At 39.8% G+C, this 16,419-nt stretch overlaps 1 protein-coding gene across 7 annotated transcripts in view; it reads right to left on the bottom strand.

Annotated features, from left to right (window-relative positions):
• Positions 1–13,337: 13,337 nt before the first annotated feature.
• Positions 13,338–16,419, bottom strand: part of FAM172A (family with sequence similarity 172 member A) — a 379,783-nt gene continuing 376,701 nt past the window's right edge. For all 7 annotated transcript variants that reach the window (XM_023749992.1, XM_006081215.3, XM_023749986.1 and 4 more), the window contains one exon: positions 13,338–16,313. In XM_023749992.1, the coding sequence (XP_023605760.1) occupies positions 16,171–16,313 (143 nt within the window). In that variant the 3' untranslated portion in view covers positions 13,338–16,170. The remainder of the gene's footprint in view (positions 16,314–16,419) is intronic.

Raw genomic sequence — 16,419 nt, 5'->3', positions numbered from 1 at the left:
TTTTTCCTTCCTTCCTTCCTTCCTTCCTTCCTTCCTTCCTCCCTCCCTCCCTCCCTTCCTCCCTTCCTTCCTTCCTTCCTTCCTTCCTTTTCATTAAGGTATGAAGTGCCTGTGCAAATGTGTCTTGTGTGTCTCAGGATAAAGGATGAACCATTAACTTTAAACAATCTTGTTGGGTTGATAAAAATGACTGAAACCTTTCCACATGATTTTGTGACTCACTGGCCAGAGTGCTTGTGGCAGCAGAGGAGTCCGGGTGGCACATTGGTGAGGCAAACAAAGGACTATCTGACAAAGTCCTCCCTCACCCCAGTGACAAACCTGTCACATCTTTACTCCTTACCAGAAAAGAGATGGGCTCCTTGTTTCAGCCACCTCCCAGGTGCCTGAGACGGCTCTGAGAAGCCAGCTTGGGGGAGGCAGCCTCCTCTCTCGCACAGTCTTAGAAGCCTGCCTGTACTTACCATTTAACCTTAGAAACACGTGGGTTACCTCCCTTCTCAGCCCCAGCTTGTTTTCCTTAGTTACTGAAGGACCCGCCTGATGGAGAAGAAAACCTGCCTCTGAAATAGATTGAAACCCGCAGTTCCAGTTGTTTGTTGTTGTTACCGTGATTATGATGGTTATTATGTCATCCCCTCCTTTTTGCACTTGATCTGATGAGAGAACTTTTTAAAAGAGTGTGAAATGAAGGACACAAAGACAGTATATTAATGAAAAGAAGAAAGTGGCCCTTTTAATGAGAACTAAAGAAAACTCAAATGTAGATGAAGTGTACCGTAAAAGCTGCTTCAAAGTCTATCTTAATTCCCTGGGGCTCAGCCATCGCGAACGTGTGATAATTGGGAGTTCTCTCGCGGAGGTGCGCGGCCGCGGGTGGGGAGGGATGCAGATGCGCCTCCCTCCCCGCCCTGTCATTCCAAACACTTTGGAGACCGGACAGAGCCCAGCCCTGGCTACTTCGCTCTCAAATGCTACCTTTCCCTTCCAAGTAATTTTTCTTTCTCAGCAACAGCACTCACCTCACCCAGGGCGCTCCATCCTCTGCCCCACCCCACCCCCCGCTGCTGGTTGGTATAGACTGGGCCACATTCTAGGTTTTGACTATTATTTTGTGATCAACTCTGTTTAATTTTCTATTTATTTTCGGACCTCAGCCTTTCTGGATCACACAAGTCCCCACAAGCAGCACAGCAATAAATCCGAACAAAAATAAGACGGATTTCCTCATCGATGTGTAATAAAGTTAAAGGACATTGTTTTGTCAGACAAGCGCTAAGTAGAAAATAAATCTCAGAGTCTGGGGAAACAAACGGAGCGCTGCTGGCATGTGTGTAAATTTACTTTTAAAAGCAATAAATCAATGTTAAATTAAACAGCTGGGTACCCTGTCGAGGGGAAGGTTCCCTGTTTAAGAAGACCTTGATGGGAGAAATGTGCTATTTAACAAGACACCAAAAAAAGTTAAATTTTTATTGTTATCCGAGGGAAGACTGGCCTGGGAACCTGTCTGACGCTCAGAGAGGAAGCAGGAAAGAAGAGGCAGCCTGAATTGGACCTACTTTCCATGCTGAGGTCTTTATACACATGTTTTCAGCCATAAGGAGACAAGGAGGTTTCCTAGAACCCGTGCAGATATTTTGTAAATTGTTGACGAAGCTCTGACATTCCCTCTGCGTTGGCTTAAGTTTGCTGGGTGGGATGGGATGTTTGTAGGATTCTTTCTGTAAAATACTATAACCTATGGAGATATTTTAATAAGCACTAGGAGCATTTTCTTGTCTCATGTTTCCTTTATCCTCAATGCGGATGTTTTACACAGTAAATAGCCTAGAAGGAAGATAAAGAGACCTGTTATTTCCTATCTATTATGCCTGTTTTCATGGAGAAGCAAACCTGAGACTGAGTAGCATTTAAAGCTCAACTGTAACGGTTTAATATTTATTTTCAAAGGTTTGTGTTTGTTTTTTTGGGGGGGGTGTATGTGTATGTGTATGTATGTGTGTGTTTTCTAAACAAAATACTTCACTGGGAAAAATTGTATGTGTGGGGTGGAGGCAGGGCAGAACAATAGAAAACCCAAGCTCTGGCTCAGTAGTCTGAGAACAATGTGAATCAATGAGTTATTACAAAGGCAATATTCAATAGCAGGAAATCAGGAGTAGTTTAAGGCTAGCATGTCTGTACACTGGATCCCCCCAACCCCAATCTTAAAATGAAATTCCAAAAAGACTCAACAGAAGTACTTTTAAAAGCAGACATGTTTTTGAGATGAGCCCTCTTAGTCTTTTGAATTTAGATCGACTGGTTTAACTGAAGAATATGGGGTTCTTGTTTATACAGAAACCAGCAGATTACTCTTTACTTTCTTCATATCACAATCCCAGAAGCATTGTCTTGTTAACCCAGTTCCTCAGAATATTCATGTAATTAGGTACATCCATTCAAATCTAAAAAATAAAAAAGGTGCTGTTTTACCCCCAAAGCCACAAACCAACAGGAGTATTTGGTCGCATTCTAGCTACCTTTGATTTTCTTCAGCCTAAGGAAATATCTAAGATGCAGTTGCCTGTGGAAGAATAAAGTTATATGTGATGTTTAGCAGGCAGCATTCAGTTCCCATGACCATCCATGGCTTGTTCAGGAACTCTGTGGCTCATGCCACTCGGAGATAGCTGGAATCGCCTGTCAGGAGGCCCTTGGGCAGCCTTGTAAACTCAGAATGACTTCTCAAACCCTGCTGGGTCTTCCCTGCGCTGTGCTTTCCTCTGCGCTGAAGCCCTGGGAGTCATGTCAGTCCAAGGTGAGCCTTTCAGGCGCTGCTCTTTGTCCCCATATGGAGAGGAAGGTGCAGAATTAGACACTAGGCTGGTTTGGGGGTTGGGGGTGCTGGAAACGGGAAGGCCGCTTGTTCTAATTAAAGACAATAAGCAACCCTGGAGGAGCTGTCCTTTAGCCTTAGCTTGCGGCAGGAAGGGTCTGTCTCACCTCAGTGGTTAAGTTTGTTTGAGCTGGCTGCTGGGGTGAAAAGCAGAAACCTGCAGGCAGCGCTGGGCTCAGGTGAAACTGGGCCCGTGCCGGTGGTCAAGTTGCAGCAGGTGCATCTTCAAGTCCTCCCTTTGCCTCCCAATTCCCTGGTCTGTCTGTACTCTGTGCTGGACTCCGGGGCGCATTTTGATTCTAACTTTGCTTGCTAGATGGCGCTCGGTGTCTCAGGACCTTCCATTTCAGAATTAAAGCCGCTTTTTAGCACCGTTGTTCTCAACTACTCGTGGGCATTTGATTAGCACAGTGCTGGTAATGCTAGTATTGCCGTTGTTTTTGTCACTCTTGTTCACTTTATGATGAAGGTAGCATCCAAGTGGGAGCTGCCCATCTTCATCTGTATAATAAAATTGAGTGCAACTGTGCACCTGAATTTAGGGCACATTTATGGCTCGATGGCTCGGTCTGATACATTTTAAAGCACTTCAGTAACTTTTCCTTAAGCAATCTGATCGAGGTTCTCAGGAAGAAGATAAATCAGAAAGTCCAGATGGGTATTTACAATCCTTGAGGTTTACCACCAGGGTCCTCCTCTGGCTCCCACCACTACTGCCCACTCCTATTTCAGGATGAATTAAGCCGGTCATAGGGAACTTACTACTTTCACTTATCACTATGGTATATAATTAATCGATTCTAAAATAATTATAATTTGTTTAAAGCCCAGATACTAACATTTATGTCCATAGTGAGATATGTTTTAATATTAGTAATACAAGCTGCCAAAAAGCTTGTTTCCCATGAAGGATGATTTGTGGATTCTGATGTATATTTACTTTAATCACTATTCAAAACACTTTTGTGGGGGGGGGACTCCTTTGTGTTGAAGCACAATGAGATGGAAAATCAATAGTTCTAAGTTTCTGATGGAAAAAATTAAGACGAGCCAAAAGGACCTGTGTATTGTTTTGTCCAATGAAGATGTCACTCACAGCACCCACCACTCTCCTACGATTGTGTGTCCCTTAAAGAAAAGGTTGCAGGTAAGGCAGGCAAATGAAAGGAAAGAAAAAAGAAAGAAAACCTCTATGCAGACATTTTACAAACCCTTTAACAAAAGAGAGTTTAACTTGTTCCTTGCTTTTAGGATTTAGAGAGCCCATTTGTATAGATATGTTCCACCTTTGGGAAAATCAATAACAATCAAAGCTGAGCGGTTTGGAAACCTTTTGTCAAAACTTGACTGCTTTGGTGAGGAACCCCGCAAAGTCTCTCTCTAGGTGTTAGGCTGAAACTAGCAGGCGCTGAAAACCTAAAGCGGAAAATTTACAACTTGATCAGCCCCAGCCACACACCAAAAAACCTGCTACTGGTGCAAACATATGTTCCAGATTAAGTTAAGCAAATGGCTCTCCTTTTCTCAGGGTTGAAAGTTGATCATGAAAATTCAAATTTGAATGAGTTGTGCTTCCAGTGGATCAGCGGATCCTCAAAGGTTTATAAATCCCTCCCAACTCTTAACTCAAGAAACTTCATATATTTTATCACCTTCTTGAGAGCCTAGTTTAGACTCTCCTGCCAATTTAATACAATCGGGTATTACTTTCTGGGAACACACATAGTTTTAAAAGTGGCTAAGTGAAAAACTGGGTGCGTTCTTCCCTCTAATGTTAAACTGCTAATGTGTAACTGAGTGGCTCTAATGCTTTGTCTGTTTTCTCACATATATACTAACTTTAAAAAGCAGAAATTAAATGGTTGAATTTATTTTAAAGTTACTTTAAAGTTTGGTTTGCCAGAGGAGTAGGTGATTTTTTTTACAGCATGATATAAAATAAAGCAGTGTTTCCCAAAGCCTTTAATTATGTCGAGGAAAGGAATTATGGTGTTTTTTTTTTTTTATGGGGGTAACTGTCTTTTGCAACCTTACTATGGTCATTCAACCATTTCCCAGCTCAATAATTTGAAGACCAAAGTGGCTACTAAGATGTCTTATAAGGAAGTTTAGAATTCACTCTGGACTTTCTAAGACAGCTAGCTCCCTGGGTGAGTTGCAGAGGGTGGAGCAAGGCAGCAGACACCTCTGGTCCCTTTCTATCTAGTCCCCAGTAGTTCCCTCTCCTACCTCCCCGTGTCGTCCTGCAGACTTTAACCAATACTGTCATGTTGAAGTTTGGTAGTTATTGTTTACATTTCTCCCTTTCCCAAGGGGTCTTGGCAAGTGTTTAAGAGATTATTGATTTCCAAGAAACCAAATAAAGAAGCCTGTTCTTTTATAACATATGAAATACACACTTTTCTTTAACTAAATAGGCAGTGTATATTTGACATTGACAAATGAGCAAGAGACAAGGAAACTTATTTTATAAGACGTTTTAGGGAAAAACGCGGATAGAGCAGCTGCAATCCCCTAGAAAACTAAAGTTGGAATTAAAGGAAAAGCTTGATAAAAGGGGAGGGGATGCTCTCTATCCTGTAAAGTGTTTTAAAGTTCATTGAACACAAACAGGTGGTGAGCAAACATCATTGGAGACGCTCCTTTTGGGGGAGGGGACCTAGTCAGTATGACTCAGTGTTTTATTTTTATTTTTTTAAAGAACTTCTTGTACTTCTTTTCTCCACATTTTTTTCTCTGACAAAGTGGTTCTGAAATATCCACCCATGTCTGGGAGTTTCTGATTTACTTTGAATAACCCAGAAAAGCCATTCTGAAATTGAGTCAACAATGCACTTTTTCTAAAAGTAAGAAATTCCTGATTATTTAAATAGACATCTTAGCTACCCCATCCCGTAGTTCATAAGGAAAATCCCCAAGTGAAGGAAAGAGATTCCCCAAAACCCAGATTGAGGGAACAAGTGCGAGGCACCCAGGAGTTCAGTGAAGTGCTATCTCTCCCACCCGCATCTCCACAATCGCCCTGCACCACTAAAGCAAAGCGCTACGTCCTGCCCCACACCCGGTTCCCTGCTTTTGCTCCTGAACCTCTGGAAGGTGAGAGTGAAATATATTATTTATCCAAAGATGGAAGCTCAGTTCATGGACCAAGCTCCTGAAAATTACACCAGCAAAAGACATGCAAACATTAGGGAGAGATTTCAGTTGCTGGTTCGGATCTTGGGAGGTGCACCCCAGGTTAGGATATGCGAGTCTCCAAGTTAAGTATTATTCAACAGGTCCCCGTTGCTGTCCTGCACACTGCAGCTGCCAAACTGCCTCAACGTGACGTCCCCACCGTTTTTTTCGTAGGAGGATCATGCCGCTAGTTTAAACAGCTCCCGCAGTGGCCCAGTTTCTCTAGTAGCACGGACTTGTCTTAGTATTTGAGCAAAACGACTCTTGTGACTTAAGAATGACCAAAGTAGGAGGAAAAATTATCTTCGGGGAAAACTCAACAGTGACTTTGCACACTAAAAGGGGGCAAAAACTTTGTGTAAGCAGCGCTGTATGAGAAAGATTAAATTGTTAACCCATGAAGTAGTTAGTAAAATGTGTGTCTTAAAGGACATGAAATTACAGTGTTTTGAAGCTAACTTGTTACGTGGAGGAAGCACGAAAATATTTTATTGTAATATTATGTCAAGTAGAGAATAATTTTATACTGAAATTATTGTAGTACATGTTACTATAAAAAAGCAAGTTTGAAATCGGTTTATTAAGCCTATTTTATAGGAAAGAAACCCCTTAATTTAAGATACTAGAGTTCTCTCTATTTTTCACCTTCCCAGCCCTTTCTTGTGAAGTTTGGATTAAGTTGGTTTGAAACTATTTTTTCTACAATTGATATTTAAATAAAACTTGTTCCTGGCCATCTCGCCTGCTCTAAATGTAATATTTTCGCCTTCAAAGTCAGGTCAAGGGAATAGATGACTAGAATAGGGTTGCAGTGGGAGGGAAGATATTTCACTCAAAGCCAAAAAGTGAGATGAGTTTCAATAAGGCAAAGTGCAATTTGAAATCTTTACAAACTAGCCTTGTCCTAGGAGTGGTGACTTGAGTGTTTCCAGGGAGACATGAAATGAAAGATACCGCAGGGACGTGATCTTCCTTTACCATACTCCTCTTAGCGTGACAGTTAAAAGGAAGCAGACAGGGGGAGTGTTGAAATGTGCAGGTTGGAGTTGGTCTGCATGTAGGAGGCGAGGTGGTGGTGGGTACTGAGCCAGGCGCGCCCCCTTTTTAGTGCTGTCAAATAAGTGGCTGTCAGGCTCCTCAGCGGGCGCCGGCTCGGGCTGCACAGCTCCCTCCCTCGGGGAGGTGATTAGCCGGTACCTGGGTGCGCCAGCCCCACCGACGGCTCTGACCCGGCAGCGCCTGGGGACCTAGGGTCGGTGGGTCTGGGCGCACGTCTCCTCTAACACAGGTCTCCCGCGACGGAGACCATCAGCCCAGGGAGCAAGTACAGACCTCTTGCCCTGGAGCGGCGCAGATTTGGCCAGCTATGGGGTGGTAGTGAAAAGTTGGCCAAAGAAAGTTGTGGGGTAAGACTTCTACCGCGAAAATGACGGAGAGTGGCGCTGCTTTCATTATAAAGGAGATGCAAATTCGGGGAGCAGGCAAATGGCGTGTCAACTCCATTTGGGGCACTGTTAACACTAGGCTCGGAGCAAGCAAGACGCACCACCCATACAGTGCATACTTAAAAACAACAACAACAACTCGTAGTTGCTTTGGGCTCAGATCCTAAGATTTTAAGGGCTAGTTTCCTATGGTGAGGTAGTGGTGGGAGAGAGCAGTCAGGGGCAGATTTGGGGGTCCTGGGGGAGGGAAGGGGGAAGGGGCGCGCCGAGCGCTGTCCATGGTGCTGGGCAGACCGCGGCTCCATTTCACTGTACCCAGACACAGCTCAGGTGCACTTGAGCGGAAGAGAAACCAACAATCCGTGCGGCTGAGAATTTTTTCTCTCCGCGAATGTGGAAAGTACGCATGTGGAGGTACGATTTCAACAGCACTCTAGGGGAGTTCTACGTCCTTTCGCAGCCTGCACTGCTTAGGCAGACAACGGGGTTAACTGGTCATTTATAGGATGGCTTCCTCCTTAAAGCGTTCCGTTTTTTCAAAGTAATGTAACCATCAATTCTTGATGTAAAAGTGAAGAGGAAGGCGGGAAGGAAAAGGGTGATTTGAGATTTTAAACATATCCAAAGGCACCTAGCTATTTCCAGATCTGATAGGATACAAAAGCACAGCACGACTTAACATGAGCTTATTGAGAAAGTATTTAAAATATATAGATTCAATTTTATGTCAATAATTCTCTAAAAGCCACATTGGCTAATTGCTGCATTTATATATTTTTTCAGCAAGAATACAAGGAGTGATATACCTATTGTAGTGTATGTGTGTAAATTTGAAATGGCTAAGACTGTATTCTAAGTTCTAAACAACTGCAATCTATTAACAAATTGTGATTTCTTAAAAGACAGGTGACCAGAAAGAAAGCAGGATACAGATACAAATTATTTCAAATTTTCATAAAGAACTAAATTGAAACATAGGCTACCTAGTAGATGAATCACTTTAAAAATGTTTGTACACACAGGTGTAAAACACATGCTTTTACAAAAGTGTGTGTATACACACACATAATCATGTGACACAATTACAGGTAGAATACTATGTTTGGTCAAACTAGAAATCTGAAAAAAACAGAACAAAATTTATCTTAATTGTGTTAATCATAAAAATGTTAGTCTCAGTAACTTGAATCCATGTGACAATGAAGAAGGGAAAGGACAGGAATTCAAACAGCTGACACAATGATCAGCAGCAACTGACAGCATCTCATATGATATTTGATATCAAGCACTAGATCAATATTTGTGAGATCAATGCAATTTTAATGGTTTTCTTTCAAAACTGTATGAAAGCCAAATTGTGACACTGTGCTAGGGTTATTTTTAGAGCTGGTTATTCCAGGGGATGATATTAAGTAATTTACTGAGGCAAAGCAAAAGCAAAAAAGGAATTAAAAAACACTCACAGGCAGGCAGAAGAGGTCAATGCGGGGGGGGGGGGGGTGAAGGGGACATATGTAATATTTTCAACAATAAAGATTTAAAAAACTCACAAAACACCCCCCTAAACCCACACCACCATAACAAACCATTAATATTTCTTCAGTTGATAAATCCTGATTATGTAAGTACCCAGGAAAGTTATAAACATTTATTAGGAAAACATTGATGATTAAAAACAAACAAAAAATAAACCTTTGGAAAATATATTTGGAGGTACATGAAGATGAACTGGATCAGAGATACTTTTTTCAGACACAATGGGATTAAGTGGCACTTGAGCCAAAAGAAATGAAAAATGATAAAAAGAGAATACCTAGGCCTTTCAGCTCTAGGGCCAATCCCTTCATGTGTGGAATTCAGTGGGAAATAACAGATTTCTCTGTGTCCCAGGCAGAGTATAAAACTGAGAGCCTTCCGTGAAACTCACAGCCAGGTTCCCATAAAGGTCAAATAAAGAAAAAAAAAGTAATTAGGTATACATGTTGCCTATTACTTCCCCTTTAAGAATTTATACCTTAAAAAATAGAATGCAAGTTCATCTAACTCAGAGGCACATAGGTCCTCAACCTATAAACCTTTAAACAGTCATCTAGGAGGATTTTACTAGTACTTTTTATCTTTGTCTTTATTTCTTAGTTAGACAGTAGCATTAATTCATTCGCTTACCAACTCATTTTGTTTGATAAAAATGCTAACCTTGTATGTATTTGTTTTTGCAGACTCAATTTTGAGGAATTTTCACCAAGAAGAATCCAAGATCTTCAGTACAAAGAGCAATTTCTGGGGAGGTAGATGATGGGGGTGACCCAAGAGGGAGTATAACTAGGTGAACATTTCAGTAAGGTGAGATGGGGTGACTCCCCAGTAGTATTCCTGATAAGCAGATTTTTAAACTTTTAGACTAAAAGAAAAAAAAGTCTTTTATTTGTAATTCAACTTTAATTAAAAACTTGGGGGAAATTGATTTTTTTCACTTGAAGTATTTTAGGAAACTTCTGATACCTGACCTAAAGACCGCTCATCCTTCAAGGTAGAGAATATTTCAAAACTATGCAATTCTTAAACTTTTCTGCTCCATGTTTCTTTTTCCTAACATTTTTCTTGATGACAGTAAAATGCCTGATAAACTGTTATGATACAAACAAATCACTTCAAATAAAAGGCATTTTTATTATATGCTTTTAAATGAAACTCATATCTAAGCCCTTGTGCAGTAGAATTAAATCATGCACCCAGTGTATTCCTAAATAGCCTAGGTAAAGTTGTATTTTCCAGGATTTTAATAACTTACAACAAACAATCACTCTCTGCATGTGTCTCTATGCTCCATTGTATTTCAAGTCTGGCAGATTGCCTACAAACTAAAGACACCAACAATTTAAATAAACTTTTCTTTAATGATATAAAGCCACTTTATACACAAACATACATTAGATACAAAGAGAATCTACAGATACAAATGAACTTGAGGCATTAAAAATGTTTATTTCAATGCCTTGCAGAATTTGAACATGAAAAATTTATTCAAAAGAAAATAAGTTTACAGTCCTGATGACCAACATACATTGAGTACCTACTATGTTACAGGTACTGAAAAGACATACTATATATATTATCTATTTCTGGTGAAATGGGCATATGCATTTCATGGCTGAATATGTATACGTATGTGGCATATATACATATTTTTCTATTAGGTCTTTAACATAACCCTGAGTTATTTCAAAGAAATAAACTTTATATTCAATTGTAGTTAATTCAGACTTCATTTTGGCTAAGCATAATTTGACCAATAATTTTTCCCCCTCATAGCATGAAGGACAGTACTTAGAATTTAAAAGTTTAGTGTTCCCAAAATGCTGCTCTTCTTAAGTCACTTTGAAGTAATGCTAGTGAGTCTAAGATCCAGATCTACATGTTAATCTCTAGTTTTGCCTTCAAACAGAATTCAGTTACAAAGAACTTGGAAAGATTTTGAATCTATTCAGGAGAGGAAAACTCTTTAATTTTCTGAGGAGTAAAAACTCCCCAAGAAACTTCATATAGCTTCTTAGATTTTGCTTAGCATACGTGATAAAACATTGATTGTTGCAGTTTGGTGACCCATGAAATTTGGGGGTTAGTTTTCTCTTCAGACCAGAGCATATAATTATGCAAATAAAGAGCTGTCACTGATCTAGTGAAATACTCACAAACACATGCACTCTGAAATTGGACAGAAAAGTGAAAATGGTTGGTGATGTGATGGTGCCATGATTTGTTTTCCTGCCAAGTTTCTATCCAAGTTCATTATTCAAATTGTAAACTTTAAAAGAGACATATCATTCTTAGGGTGTTGGTTGTCTTTTCATTTCAGATTCTTTGTATTGGTACTGCAGTCTGGCTGCAAAGTACAGTTCAACATTATTTTACCTATGACAGTCTCTCATATTACCAGATGTAATAGCCAAGAAAGAAAAAGCTGAATGATCTGGAAAGATGCAGGTCCTCCCTTGATTTTTTTCCTGGAAACATGTTTCATGTCTGTTTTAAATAGAACTCAACTCCAACAATACAAAAATATAGTGAAAAATTTTTTTTGACAAATCTCAAGGCAAAGGAATGGGAAAAGTTTCCTAGAAGGCCTCATGGATTAAGTCAAATTTCCATTTTCAAGATTTTTACATTCAAGGGGAAAATTCTGGTCACTGCATGATATCCACTTAATGGTCAATCTTTGAGGATGATTTTCTCCTACCTAGCAATTAAAGCCCACTATATAATATTTGGTGACTTTAACCTTTATGGTTCATTTACAATTACTGCTCCTCTAAAACCTTTGTGCTAAGAATTAACAAGAGTTCTTCAATCTAACCATGCTCTTTGGCATTGAGGTCTCCCAATTCCAAAGTTACCGTAGCACAGGCTGTTGCATAATTTCAGATGTCATGGAGAGTCCCACTGATGAAATCTGAGAAGGCTCATGTCAGACCACTGACTGCTAAAGACATCACTACATGAAAGATCAGTGATGTGAAACTTTAAAAACATCGATCCAAATGAATCAATTAAATCAACATTCATCCCTCCTAAGTGTGAGGTTTAAAACTATCATTGTTGCTTTTTTTTATAACCCTACATAGATTTTGAGATAAGCGCTGGAATGCTTTGATGGTTACTTCTATTCTTGAATCTCCGTTAATCGACTTTGTGCTATTTCCCTCTTTTCAACATCTTCCACTTGGTGTACATTCTTTACTTTTAGTACAGTGCATGACAGTTGCAATGCTTTAAATCTAAAACCGTCTAACAAAGCTGACACTTTAGGTAGGGTAGCTTTAAGCTCTGTGAAGTGTTGATTAAAAACCCTTTCCCAGACTCAAACTGATCTTTTTGGAGATTAATAGAATATTAGATAAAAGGAAGACGAACAATTCAAGAGACTCCCACTCGGTCACTCCATACAAGGAAGGAAGGAAGGAAAGTATTCAATTTTTGAAAGCGAGTACCTCCTGGAGTCTTTTATTTTATATTATTACAGCCCCTATTAAGTAATCATAAAATAACCACCACTACTTTCCCTCCCTTTTCTGGCCACCCATATTTCAAAGATGAGAATATCACACATTTATTTAAAGACTTTTTTTTTCTCTACAGTGGCATAGGCAAAGTTTTGGAGAAATTTTTAGGCTTTCTGTAAAGTAATATTTCTTAATGAATCAGGATTACAGACACCAAAATGAACCTGCCAATTTACAGTTACAGACAATGATTATGAGGAGACACAAATGTTTGGATTGAAACTCAGATAATCCAAGAAACATTAAAAAAAAGCCAAAAACAACCACTAACTTATTAGCACTGATAATATAGTTAACATATTTTGTCACCCACACTCTCTCAAAGGAGTTATAGGTTTTGAAGAAGGAAAAGCTGTAAAATAAATGTAAGTAAGATATTTTCAGATTAGACTGTGTAATACATCAGGGATTTATATTGGGATTTGGGAACAATTTAATCTTGCCACACTCCTTTTGGAAAACATAGTTGTTTACTGTATACTAAGGTGTATTTTATAAAATGATTAACAATGGGTTCAAATTTTCTTGTAGCTAAGGAGATATTTTAGATATTAAAAACAAATGTATTAAAAAATGGTAGCTTTGTGAAAGGTCCAAGCCAAATAGTGACTCAACCAGAGTTAGGATATTATCTTACAGCAACAATAATAGTAATACTAAACAGCTATAAGGTTTAAAATATTGATGAATGGTATCCCATCATGCAAGTTTCTGCTTTTATTAACATCTACACATGAATAAATGAACTTTTGAACAAGAATAACACTCCACTGCTTGTTGGGAAAATTGTTTTTATTTTAAAATGGTAAACAGAAATATATAATATATAGGAAACTCCTGTGCTTTACTTTTGGTATACACAATAATGTAATCCAGGTTAAAGCACAAGGTGGAAACTTGAGAAAAGAACAATTATTACAAGTAGACTCCCCCCGTCCCCTTCAAATATCATAAAAACTTTTAATGGCTGCCTGGTTAGGTACCTTTAGAAAGTTCCAAAGCATTGCAATATCTAGCTTTTTAAGTTTTAACAGGATGATTTTGAATCTCAGATTTATCAACAACTCTGCTCCCCATTCCACTTGCTGTAAGAACCGAGTATATAATTAACAAGAAAATCCAAATCCTAAATGTAAACCTCTACTCTCCAAAAAAACACAAAACAAACCCTGTCTAAAGAAACCAAATTGGGGAGATCAGAGCAAAAATATTAACACTTGTCGCCTCGAAGCAGAAGAGCTGCTACCAACTGATCATTGTTACTCCAGCAAAATTGTGGTGAAGATATTATTACATTTATACCAACAGACCTATAATCAACAGGTTAAGAAAGCCTACATTGCAAAGAATCTTCTCAGTTATCAGTTGGAGGTCTGGGATGGTTTGCCTAGCTCTCTTCCGGTGGCCACAGCTCAGATTCACAGGTAGAAATTACATTTACACAGCTTAAGATTGCAAATAGCTCTATAGATAGTTAAATAAGGCCTAACAACCCAGTAGTTTTAAACTATTAAAGGCAATTTAACAGTGATTTACTCTAGTTAAAAGTAACGGTTTTTTAAGAAGAGAGGTGAGAAAATCTAAGAAACAGGAGTGATTTGGTTTATAAGCTGAGCATATTTACTTTGCTCTAATTCAGCTGCAGAAGCATCACAAATTTAGCATCTCATAAGTGCTGATTTTAAAAAAAGGCAACAGAATTAGTTTCCCGTGAATATTTTCATGTTTTGGAAACACAGTTTATAACACTTTGAAAAATATATTCAATCTACATCAATTCTCAAATCCTCTCAATGGAAGTTACCTCTTTCATACAGTTCACCATTACTTCTAGAATAGAAAAGACTGCAGACCGAAGGGCTTGGCATTGTTGGGGTTACACATTTTAACTTATCCAGAAGCTAGATAATATGATGTTTTGATTTTTCCTATGTTGTTTCTAAAATAACTCTGAAAGTATATGCATATATGATCATTGAAAAATATCACTTTAATTTGCCATTCTTAAAACTACATGAACTAATAACTATATTTGTATACCAAAGATGTTATCAATTTTAAAACGTTGCTGAAATCAGTTCATAATATAAAAACATTTTACTCATGAGGTGGTTATTTTAAGTTATTTTTTTTCTGAGGAGGCAGACAATTCTAAGTCATTTTGGGTACATTTTATCATGTCCTCAAGTAAGGCGGTCATATTGTTGCATACACTTCACAAACAAATGAAGATTAAATTCAGATCCTCATCTATTAGAAACAGAATCCTCACTAGGTAATTAAATTCTTCAAGTAATTAAAATGATAATGTTAAGATTTAATATTTGATGTAAAAGTCAGCAAAATCTTAACTTATTTTACCTCTTATATTTCACAGTGTTGGCCAGATCTTAGCTGGATTAAAATAGTTAATAGTTGAAACTGTAGGGCACAACCCTACAGAGGAAGTGGACTGCTAAAAGTTGTATCACTGGATTGAGAGGAGAAAAATCTTTCACAGCAGGTCTTTCCCTTTCTGTTGGAGCAGAAAACTAAAAGAATCATTTTAGCCCACTTAGCCTTCCAGAAGGAAAGGCTCAAGAGTGCACAGGTACATTTTCCCTATGACGATAAAAATTCTGTCCCTAAAAGGGTCTAACTCCATGAAAGATCAGAATAGATCATTCTAGTCAGGATTAACAAACTTTACCCACATTAAGATTTAAAAAGCAAAACTTAAGTATGCTATCTAAATTACAATGCCACTCAATATACATTATATTTTAAAAAGTAAAGTCAATTCTAATGATAAAGTTGGAAATTCCATTGAAAAGGGGGCCTTCACACATGTACTTAAAGATTTGTTCCACGTTATGTTTTAGAGACTTGTGTAAAAAATGTCATATTCAACTGGAAAAGATTTTCAGCGGTAATGTGCATTCAGTACTTCATAGATTTTTTATGCAAAGTTTTTCTTCTGGTCTGGAAATGAAAATAGATCGTTAGGGAGAGAACCATTTGCGCTCCCCAAACTACAGTACATCATGGCATTCATGCTCTGAATTTAAATTTGGCTTTTCTGGGTGTGAGGGGGCAACTTCCTTAAAAAAAGAGGCCTAAGACGCCCTCAGTGAAAAACCTACTGAAAAGGGAAGTTTGAAGTCTAGAATAAAAGTTTGCTTCTGCTGGGAGAGGGGAAAAAAATAAACGTGATTAAGGGGGGCCTGCCGAGGCGGGGAGGGGGAGCGGCGGCTGCGCAGCAGCGGGTGGTAGGACCGCGCAGACGCCGCTCACCCCGCAGCCCCGCGCGGGCCGGGCTGGGGCAATTAGAGGCGCGGGCGCGCGGGGCAGGCGCTGTCAGCCTTCATCTGAGCGCTGACGGGCAGCGCGAAGCCGAGCTCGGCCCGCAGGAAGCAGACCGGTGAACCCATATTGCTTTGACAGTTGCACTCATCTAGAAATAATGCAAAACGCTATTTAGATGTATATATCACGACCCTGTGCTCTGGGAAGAAAACAATCTAATGAGGGGCTGGGCGTCTGCTCGCTGGCGACGAGCGGCGAGGGGCCGGCGGTGCAGGCTCGAGTGTGCGTCCCGGCGTCCCGCCCCGTCGCGCTCGCGCTGCTCTTACAGCTCTTCGTGCTTGATGCGGTGCGAGCGCCGCGCCAGCGCCGGCTTCAGGGAGCTGCTCTTGGCCTCAGAGGCTTCGGCAAAGAATTTGAAAATAGAAGGGAAGCTCTTCCAGGAAGTGAGCTCGTGACGGTCCGTGCCTGCAAAAAACACAGACTCGGTTACGAGGGGCCTCGTTCCGAGCCGAGGCGCAGGCTGCGGGTCCTCCGCCCGGAGCCCAGTCCGAACCCCCCGCCCCGCCCCGCC

The sequence above is a fragment of the Myotis lucifugus genome, unplaced genomic scaffold (assembly GCF_000147115.1).
Source record: "Myotis lucifugus unplaced genomic scaffold, Myoluc2.0 scaffold_0, whole genome shotgun sequence".
In the NCBI taxonomy this organism is placed as follows: domain Eukaryota; kingdom Metazoa; phylum Chordata; class Mammalia; order Chiroptera; family Vespertilionidae; genus Myotis; species Myotis lucifugus.
The sequence above is the reverse complement of the archived record's forward strand: the minus strand, read 5'-3'. Positions and strand labels throughout refer to the sequence as shown.